The sequence below is a fragment of the Chelon labrosus genome, assembly GCF_963514085.1.
Source record: "Chelon labrosus genome assembly, chromosome: 1".
Lineage (NCBI taxonomy): Eukaryota > Metazoa > Chordata > Actinopteri > Mugiliformes > Mugilidae > Chelon > Chelon labrosus.
Genome location: NC_140337.1, coordinates 6,399,575 through 6,410,642, shown reverse-complemented (window position 1 = coordinate 6,410,642; position 11,068 = coordinate 6,399,575). Strand labels below are relative to the sequence as shown.

General features: G+C 38.7%; 1 protein-coding gene across 1 annotated transcript; it reads left to right on the top strand.

Annotated features, from left to right (window-relative positions):
* Positions 1–388: 388 nt before the first annotated feature.
* LOC311486476 (putative nuclease HARBI1) lies at positions 389–1,366 on the top strand (the record flags this gene model as incomplete). Its single annotated transcript, XM_084542343.1, has 4 exons — positions 389–821; positions 893–1,008; positions 1,105–1,216; positions 1,320–1,366. The coding sequence occupies 4 exons, from the start codon at positions 389–391 to the stop codon at positions 1,364–1,366; spliced, it is 708 nt and encodes a 235-aa protein (XP_084398469.1).
* Positions 1,367–11,068: the final 9,702 nt, after the last annotated feature.

The following is an 11,068-nucleotide window of genomic DNA, read 5'->3' as shown; positions in this document are numbered from 1 at the left end:
CCAAAACAGACATGGCAGCAAGTCAAAATCAAATACATGAACATTCTGCAGAATGGCAAGGGCCCTGACTAATACTTAACAATGCACAAGCGTATATTGTACCCAGAAGGTGCCTGCTCACACATTGTCTGTAGTGTTTTAGCAGTGAAAAAGAAAACCCACAGACAAGGCACGGGTGGTGGGTCACCAAAAGCTGACCTCACCCCAGCAGAGGACATAGCCTTGGAACTAAATAAAGGCAGTTATGCCTTCAATGCACACTGTATGCTGACTGTAACACAAATGTATTAATCATTATTCTCCTTTCCTCCCCCAGCTCCAAGAAGATGACACATCTTAAATAAAAAAAAATAAAAGGTCAAACGAAATTTTCCTTTCTGCTCTAACAATGGCGTGCCCATTCTTGCGAGATGTGGTGGATGAGGAAGCACTTGTGTTCAGGAGAGCCTTCAGGCGAGAGAGGGTCTTCAGGGACCGGTTGGACCCACTGTCCTTCCCTGTTGACCATCTATATGAAAGGTACAGGTTTTCTGCAGATGGCATCAGGTATCTGTGCAGACTGCTGGGTCCCAGGATTAAACACCGCACAGCCCAGAGCCATGTACTGAGTGTGGAGCAAATGGTTTGTGTGGCCTTGCGCTTTTCTGCAAGTGGAGGCTTCCTGTACTCAGTGGGGGATGCAGAACAGCTGAACAGGGCCACAATTTGCCGCACAATAAGGGGTGTGTGTCTGGCTATCAAAGCATTGTCAGGTGTCTTCATCTCCTTCCCTGGCCACAGAAGACTCTGTGACATCAAAGAGGAGTTCTATAGGATTGCAGGTAAGAGAATCTACAAATTACAAGACAACTGTTAACAGTCATAGTAGGATACTCATTACTTTGTGTTCCAGGTTTCTCCAATGTCATTGGTGCACTGGACTGCACACACATCAGGATAAAATCCCCCTCAGGTGCCCATGAGGTGGATTTTGTGAATAGGAAATCCTTTTACAGCATTAATGTTCAGGTGAACATAACTTTTTGATATTGTCAGTTGATGAACACTGTACATTGCTTGTGATGTGCATTGATTGGTTTAATAGTCCTCATCTTATGATTTCAGATGGTCTGCAATGCTGACTGTCTGATCAGCAATGTTGAAGCAAAATGGCCTGTCTCAGTCCATGACTCCAGAGTCTTTCGGACCTCTGAAATCTATCAGCGCCTATCACAAGGTGAGCCACACAACCCCTATTAATAACCACTTTTTACATCATGGCTGTGTCAAGAATATCACTCTGTTTATGAGGTTGTAATGATGAGCTTTTGTGTTGACAGGTGAATTCTCTGGTGTGTTGCTGGGAGACAGGGGGTATGCCTGCTAGCCTTTTCTCCTCCTGACACAATTCACAGACCCCCAGGAAGCACAGCAGACCTACAACCATGTCCATGCCAGGACCAGGGCCAGAGCTGAAATGACCTTTGGCCTCCTGAAGGCACACTTTCAGTGTCTTCACAAATGAAGGGTCAGCCCTTTGAGGGCATGTGACATTACTGTGGCTTGTGCTGTCCTCCACAATGTGGCCTGCCTGAGGAAGGAGAGGGCCCCCAGAGTGCCACCAGCCATGGACTGGGACTATCCTGCAGTATTCCCTGATGACGACAGTGGTCGGCTAGTGAGGGACCGATATGTGTTAAATTATTTTAGTTAATATGCATGCTTTAAATTTAAGTTAAATATGTCCTGCAGTGCCAGAGGAATTATTATTATTTTTTTTTATTATTGAATTTAAATTGATGTTTATGATGTTTGTGTTGTATACTGTGTGTATACAAGCTTGCAGGGAGGCTACCGCATCCATTCATTTGTCTGTTCATTTGATGTGTATGGATTTGTCCTGCATTTATTTCAATGTGCGGACATGCAGGGTGTATTATATACAGACTTTTGAATGTGTATTTATTCTTGTGTTCTATAATATGCTTTGATTCTGTGATTTCTATCTTGTAGAGTCACTGTGTGACCTCAGTTTTGAAAGGAGCTGATGGTTTACCTGTTTTGATTTATCCTTATTCAATAGAGGAACATAATATTACACTTTGATGTGTATTTATATTTATATGGGATGTGTATTTTATACAACGGAGTATTAGGGCCACTCTGAGGAAGAAAAAAAGTCATAAATTTATGAGACTGGTTCTTTCTGCAGAAAAGCTGCATTTTCTTGCATATTCTTTTTAAAGTCCTGATACTTATGACAATGTGATGCTGATGTGCCAAAAGATTAAGTATCTCCTTGTTTGTGAAACCTATACTGAAGTACAATTCCACGAAACGCTCCACGGCGCTCATTTTAACAACTCTCCTCCTCTAAAACAACGGGTTACAATATTATGACTTTATTCTTGTAAATTTGTGACTTTATTCTCAAAGTCTGTGAATTTTTTTTTTTTCCTCTGTGGCCCTAATATTCCGTCATTTTATATATAACCTGTCTTGTTTTGTGTTTCTGTCTTGTTTTGTGTCTTTATGTTTTGTACAGTGACCTTGCGAGTCTTGAAAGGCGCTTATAAATAAAATGTATTATTATTATTATTATAGTCTATGGGAAACTGTAAATGATCTAATGATTGCAACATCATCTAAAATCATCATTTATCCAAAATGATAGAAATTAATGATCACAAACATTTAAATAATGACAGTGGGTCTAGTTATATGTGATAATAATGTGTAGTGGGCAGTGGAATAACTATTGGTTTCCGTTTGTGGTGACTGCTGACTGAGATAAGGGATGAGATTAAATAGATCCTGGAATTTAGCCTGGTCTGGAGCAGGCTAGCTCCACAGAATAAATCTCCATGGTAACTTATACCATAACATATCCTATTCCCCCTGTCCCACTTTTGTGCAACCGGATCACGGATGAGTTGAGCCAGGATAACCAAGATATCCCGGCTGAATCCCTTATCCTAGTTTTGTGCAGTTGTTTGGTTTTGAGCATCACAAACTGAAAACAGGGAATCTTGTACATTTTAAGCTGGGAAGTGGTAAATATTTTGATTGATTTTCTGAGTATTTGAGTTCATTAAAGTGTAATATTTTGAGTATGTAATTTAATTTTAATAAGCATCATTCAATCAAATCACTTCACTATGAAGAAAATTTAAATATTAAGATAAGAGAAATTTTAAAATTCATACTGAACTTAGAATATAGATTATTATGTATTTTTAGATTAGATTATATATTATTTTAAGTATAATGTAACTCGAAAAATGTATTAGCATAACTTGAAAGTTCTTACTTAATCGGTTACGAAAACACTTTTGAGTGTTCTGAACTTGTTCGTGTTTACAGTGTACGTATGTATCTCCAAATAGCCTACAATAAGGGGATACAAACACTTGCTGTTTACTTGGTCACTCAAATTGAAATTGCCAGTAAAATATTTAATTAAATAAATAAATGAAACAATAATTTGACAAGTTTGTCCATACCTAGCAAATTAGACAGATTGTAAATAATAATAGATATATTTTATAGATTAAATGTTACTTATTATCCATCTTTTCTAGTATATATTTTCTAAGTTCGCCATGGCTGTTTTATTGCAAATGCTCTGTATAATTTAATGATACCTAGTCTATGTAATCCACTTTATGAAACCTCACCTGAATAAATCTTTTATGCCCCCGCCAGAGACGTCTTACCCTAGCAGCACTACCTGATACTGTGTTCTCCTCTTCTGTCCGCCTCATCATAAATGCCTCGTATTCTGTGGTGTGGTTTAACCTGACGTGTTTCACAGGGTTTGTTGTTTTGCCACAACTCCTTACCGTTTTTCCACAAACATTACAAACCGCGTCTTAGCTGTTTGTTGAGCTGAAATAGCTCCACACGTGACTCCTTTTCGCTCTGCCATTGTGTCTACAGACTAACTGATTGACTGATTGAGCAGCGTGCCCTGCAGCTGCGTTTACGCATTACGCACTTACCCAGGCGGAAGAAAAAGTAGTTCCCACCAACCGTGTATCATTTAGACAAGAAATCTCAATAGATTAGTTACCTTCCACTGTGTTCCTGTTAATGATATTGATTTCTTCAAATGACTTAAGTATCAAAAGTATCGATATTTTGATTTGAGAATGGATTTTTGAGCATAAAGAGCTGCTATACCGAGGTACACGCACATCACTAGCGGACGGTTGATCTGAGCCACATAAATGCTCTACCAGCACCAAACATTGAGGATATAAGATCCAAGTGGCCATACCTGTTCACCCAGAAAGGTCTTAATTCTCACTTTGAGCCTCTCACTGATATCCCTCTGCTGCATAGACTTGAGCTCGCCATAGAGGAGTGTGGTAGAGCCATTGTGGAACTCTTCAAGACTGCACCAATGCAAGAGTCAAGGAAGTTCTTTCTCTGGATGAAAATGTCAAGCTTTGTAACAATAAGAACTGCGCTACTATTGATATTGGGGACAGTTTAAATAAGAGGCAGTAACTGTAACTAATCCATTATGAAAAGAATGTTCATGTAGATTAAAATGATTTCTTTTCATCCAGTACTACACATGGTAAAATTCTTTATCACAACTCAACACAAATCATTTCAAACATTTCTTTGTCAAGTTTCAGGTGAAACAGCAGGAAGCTGTATTCAGCGTGCTGGATGGTCAGCCTCAAGGGCCATGTCATATGTGATGGAATCCAACCCACCTTCAATCTCTAATACCAAGAAGAGGCCTCATGCACTCTTGAATTCATCCAAAGGTTAGGTAGTTTCACTAAAACATGTGTTTCTTATCTTTTCAGAGGCATGCTATTGTGAACTAAACATTTGCTGCTTTTTATTGTGTTGTTAATGTAAGTGAGTTACACAACTTGATTTTTACACTGTCTGAAGAGACACTATTATTTTTCAGGCACTTCACTGGTATAAACCCTGAGCGAGGCACCAAAGCTGGACATGACAAAGTCTTGTCAAAAAAAAAAAAAAAACTGTCCAAGCCACCAGCAAAAAGAGGACAACAGTCAACCCGCATGTATCCACTCTGCTGAAAAGACTAATGGACCTTCAGTGGGACTTTATTTAAAATGGTGAGATTATTCAATCCCATTACACATACACACAAAGACACCAGCTTGTCTCATTGCTTTAATTCTTTCTCCCTCTCAGTTTCACCCTCTTTCTCTCTCCCTTACAGGGTAGAAGTCTGAATCCCTGCCATTCTCGCCGAGAACTGTGTCCTGTTTCTGAACATACACATACAACTGTTTGAATGTTTCATGCTGACTTTTCTTTGGATTTTTATATTCACAGACCACATAACAATATATAGCAGAATACAAGAGGATACGAAGGGCACACACATCTGAGAGTTTGTAAATTTATGATTTATTTATTGTTCAACTGTCTGTAACTGTCAGTACTTCACAAAGAAAGCAAGTTTGCCAGGAGCTATAATTTCTGAAAGTTGTCTTGTTATTATGAACCTGAATTGTGAATCATATTCACAGAATTTATGCATTTTTGTTTTTTTGAATGTCTGAATGTAGAGATTCTAAGTTAATGTTAAAATAAAAGTCACAGTGCATTAAGAAGCTGTGTTTTTTCACATTGTAATTACATGCTGATCCGTTCTAAATTCACAAAGCACATTTTGTTGTAGTTTGTAGATTTTGCGCAGACTGACAATGTATTTTTAAACAAATCAGTTGACTGTAAAGTATTGTGAAAGTAATGTTAAAAAACAGTAAACGCTGTATTTTATTATATTTATATGTATGTTATATGTATATATATATATAGTTACAGATAAGTTTATTTAAGAATGTCTGCATGTCAAAATAAATAAATAAATGTGAAATGTGAAATAAAATAATGCTCTGTCTGCTCTCTTCTTTCCCTTTATTGATCCCAGATACAACTCAGTTAAGAGACATTCTATAAACTCAAGAATGATACTTCAGATACTTTCCCAAGGAGATATTAAACAGCTCATATTACTCTGTGTTATGACATCAAGTGATAACTAACATAAACTCAGATATGAACTGTAGTTTCAACCTTTGATCACTAGAGGTCAGTAAAAAATAACAATTTAAGGTATCAATATTTGATGGTGTTTATTTTAGTGAAGCCACTGGTGTGACGTGAAAGTCCAAATTGTAAATACACCATGAATATGTCACAGTGTATTATGCCCTCTGAGAGAGATGGGATTTATGGCTCTTTAAAGGGAGCCAGCCCTGTGATAGACTGGAGACCTGTCCAGGGTGTACCCCGCCTCTATCCCAATGACAGCTGGGATAGGCAGGTATCCGGAAAACATGTTCACTTCCCAGTGCACATGTGAAACCAAAAAGTTTCTCATCAGACATTATCTGTCTTCAATTAATGTGTGTCTGGAGAGAGAGGAGATCACATGCTGAAAAACAAAATATAAAATCAGAACAAATATATATTTTTTTCATCTCAGATTAAAACATTTGGTCAAAATCTTTGTAAAAAAAAAAACCAACACATTTACTATTTTGAGCTTTTATTGATTTTTTTTTACTTTCACACTGAATAAATGAATGAATGAACATTTACTACAACTTCTGAGAGAAGCAGGATTACACAGCAAAAGAACAAAACTTTAATCACCTCATGGCAGCAAAGATGAGATCCACCTGCAATGTCTGACTTAACTCCTCAAACCTTCTCTTCATCCTGAACACAAATGCTTCTCATTTAATTGTAACGCAATAAATGCAAAAATTTATAAAAATGTAACACACACAACGACAACACAGATTTCATATTTTATCTTCTTAACTGTTGTTCCCAGTTTTCTCCACGAGAGAGAATTTAATTATCCATTTACACAAAACAGGACTATTACCAGATATTAACCATAACCTTAATAAACTTAAATATTAATTAGAAAACACACACACAGTCTACAATACAAAACAAAATACAATGAACTAAATAAAAGAAAATACACACTTGTTAATATGTATATTAGTGGGGGCCTTTGGGTCCTATGGGTTGAGGGGAGGGGCCTCTGTGGATCATCCCACAGATACTTGATCAGTTTGGGATCTTGTGAATTTAGAGGCCAGGTCAAACCCTGGTGCTGTTCTTCATGTTTTTTGAGTTGTTCCTAAAGCGTTTTTGTGTGTGTGTCTGTGTCAGGCTGCATCCTGTTGGGGATGGCTGCTGCTATCAAGGAGTGTCATTGCTATGGGGTGGGGGTGCCTGGTCTGGTCTAGGTGGGTGCTACATGTCTAAGTAACATCCACATGAATGACAGGTCCAGACGTTTCCCAGTACAACACTGCATTGTCACAGGATGGTCATTGTTATCTACTTCTCCTGTCAGTGGTTTTAATGTTGTGTCTGATCGGTGTATAAGTGATAGGTTTAATTTTGCACTTAGTCGTTGTTGAATTATAACAATTAGATTAAATGATTCTACTTCAGATATTATTCATTTACAAGAGGATACGAAGGGCACACACATCTGAGAGTTTGTAAATTTATGATTTATTTATTGTTCAACTGTCTGTAACTGTCAGTACTTCACAAAGAAAGCAAGTTTGCCAGGAGCTATAATTTCTGAAAGTTGTCTTGTTATTATGAACCTGAATTGTGAATCATATTCACAGAATTTATGCATTTTTGTTTTTTTGAATGTCTGAATGTAGAGATTCTAAGTTAATGTTAAAATAAAAGTCACAGTGCATTAAGAAGCTGTGTTTTTTCACATTGTAATTACATGCTGATCCGTTCTAAATTCACAAAGCACATTTTGTTGTAGTTTGTAGATTTTGCGCAGACTGACAATGTATTTTTAAACAAATCAGTTGACTGTAAAGTATTGTGAAAGTAATGTTAAAAAACAGTAAACGCTGTATTTTATTATATTTATATGTATGTTATATGTATATATATATATAGTTACAGATAAGTTTATTTAAGAATGTCTGCATGTCAAAATAAATAAATAAATGTGAAATGTGAAATAAAATAATGCTCTGTCTGCTCTCTTCTTTCCCTTTATTGATCCCAGATACAACTCAGTTAAGAGACATTCTATAAACTCAAGAATGATACTTCAGATACTTTCCCAAGGAGATATTAAACAGCTCACATCAAGTGATAACTAACATAAACTCAGATATGAACTGTAGTTTCAACCTTTGATCACTAGAGGTCAGTAAAAAATAACAATTTAAGGTATCAATATTTGATGGTGTTTATTTTAGTGAAGCCACTGGTGTGACGTGAAAGTCCAAATTGTAAATACACCATGAATATGTCACAGTGTATTATGCCCTCTGAGAGAGATGGGATTTATGGCTCTTTAAAGGGAGCCAGCCCTGTGATAGACTGGAGACCTGTCCAGGGTGTACCCCGCCTCTATCCCAATGACAGCTGGGATAGGCAGGTATCCAGAAAACATGTTCACTTCCCAGTGCACATGTGAAACCAAAAAGTTTCTCAGCAGACATTATCTGTCTTCAGTTAATGTGTGTCTGGAGAGAGAGGAGATCACATGCTGAAAAACAAAAAATTAAATGAGAACAAATATAATTTTTTTCATCCCAGATTAAAACATTCGGTCAAAATCTTCTTGAAAAAAATAAACAACACATTTAATATTTTCAGCTTTTATTATTATTTTTTTTTTGCTTTCACAATGAATAAATGAATGAATAAACATTTACTACAACTTCTGAGAGAAGCAGGATTATACAGCAAAAGAACAAAACTTTAATCACCTCATGGCAGCAAAGATGAGATCCACCTGTGATGTCTGACTTAACCCCTCAACCCTTCTCTTCATCTTGAACGCAAATGCTCCGCTGTCATCTACCTGCTGCACAGATGTCTTTCTCACCTAGAGAACACCGGTAGCACTGTGAGAATCATGTTTGACTTCTCCAGTGCTTTCAACACCATCCAACCATCACTGCTCAAGGGGAAGCTGGAGGGAGCTGGAGTTGACAATAGCCTGGCTGCATGGACACCGACTACCTCTCCAACAGGCCACAGTATGTGAGGCTCCGCGACTGTGTGTCTGATGTAGTAGTCTGCAGCACCGGGGCACCACAGGGTACTATGCTCTCTCCCTTCCTTTTCACCCTGTACACTACGACGATCAGCCATTGTCGGGCATCTTCTTAACTGTTGTTCCTACTCCATGAGAGAGAATTTAATTATCCATTTAAACAAAACAGGACTACTACCACATATTAACCATAACCTTAAAAAAATAAACATTAACTGTCAAATGAATGACTAGGTAGAGTGTTTAAGAAAGACACAATCTACAATACAAAAATAATACAATAAACTAAATAAACGAAAACGCATACTTGTTAATATGTAAAACATACACTGATCAGGCATAACATTATCACCACCTCCTTAATATTGTGCAGGTCCCCCTTGTGCCTCCAAAACAGTTGTGACTCATCAGAGAATGGACATGGGCCTTCTGAGGGTGTCCTGTGGTGTCTGGCAACAGAATGTTGTTAGTGGGGGCCTTTGGGTCCTATGGGATGAGGGGAGGGGCCTCTGTGGATCATCCCACAGATACTTGATCAGTTTAGGATCTAGTGAATTTGGAGGCCAGGTCAACACCTTGTGCTGTTCTTCATGTTTCTTGAGTTGTTCCTAAAGCGTTTTTGTGTGTGTGTCTGTGTCAGACTGCATACTGCTGGGGACGGCTGCTGCCATCAAGGAGTGTCATTGCTATAGGGTGGGGGTGCCTGGTCTGGTCTAGGTGGGTGCTACATGTCTAAGGGCCCGTCCACACGGAAACGCAAAAACGCCGAAACGCATAAGTTTTTCATCGTTTTGGCCTTTCGTCCACACGTATCCTGTAAACGCATTGCCCTAAAACGCACTTTTCTGAAAACGGGTCCCAGGGTGGAGAAATTCGAAAACGCAGCTCTTGCGTTTTCATGTGGACGGGGAATACGGGGAAAACGATGACGTCATCGCCACACTCCCGAGCAGCCTTCCACATCCCGCGAGACGTCTCGTAACAACATCAACAACAATGGAGGACTACATGCTAGTTTTCATGCTGGAGACGATATTGAGCCTATTAGGGTTACTAGGGCAAAATATCATGCTCCTGCTGAGCAAAAAAGGCGATTTGTAAACAGCGCTCAAGATTTGTGCGCATGCTCCGCATCTTCCTCTCCATTTTTGGTGAATTTCTGAAACCGAAACAGCGCCACTTATAGGCCTGGAATAGGAAGTAGCGTTTTCGGTCGTGCTGAAACGGATCCGTGTGGACGCGGATATTTCTTGAAACGATGATCGAAAACGGAGAGGGAAAAGATCGTTTTCGTACGTGTGGACGGGCCCTAAGTAACATCCACATGAATGAATGCCAGGTCCAGACGTTTCCCAGCAGAACATTGAATTGTCACAGGATGGTCATTGTTATCTACTTCTCCTGTCAGTGGTTTTAATGTTGTGGCTGATCGGTGTATAAATGATCAGTTTAATGTTGCACTTAGTCGTTTAGAATTATAACAATTAGATTAAATGATTCTACTTCAGATATTCTCTATTTATTTCACTGCAAACACCCAATATATACCTTCAATAACTTAAGTTTGACCTCTGTGTTTAACCTCATCTTCTAATTACTACATTTCCCAGAGTACCATTCAGCAAATAAACCCATAAAGCACGAGGTCATTCAAAAGGAGCAAACAACCAAAGACAAACTGAGTAAATGAATAAAATGCCTGTTACCAATGAGGTTACTTGGAACAGATGAAATTAAACTTCTCGTCATCCATTTTTTTGAACCACTGATGTTGTCCTCCTGTGTCCATGGCTCCAGACAGGTCACAGTCATCACTCTTTCCATCTGAGGCCCAGTTCTTATAGGTGACTACCTCGTCACTGACCCAGAACCAGAAATCCAGAGTGCAGGTGTAGCGCAGTCCCAGCCAGACAAAAGGAGTTGAGGCGTTCTTGGCTCTCTCTTGAACCCATCTCTGCTGGTGAGGGTTGGTGATGGAGACCAGGTCATTGTAGTTGTCTCTGCAGTGATACAAGG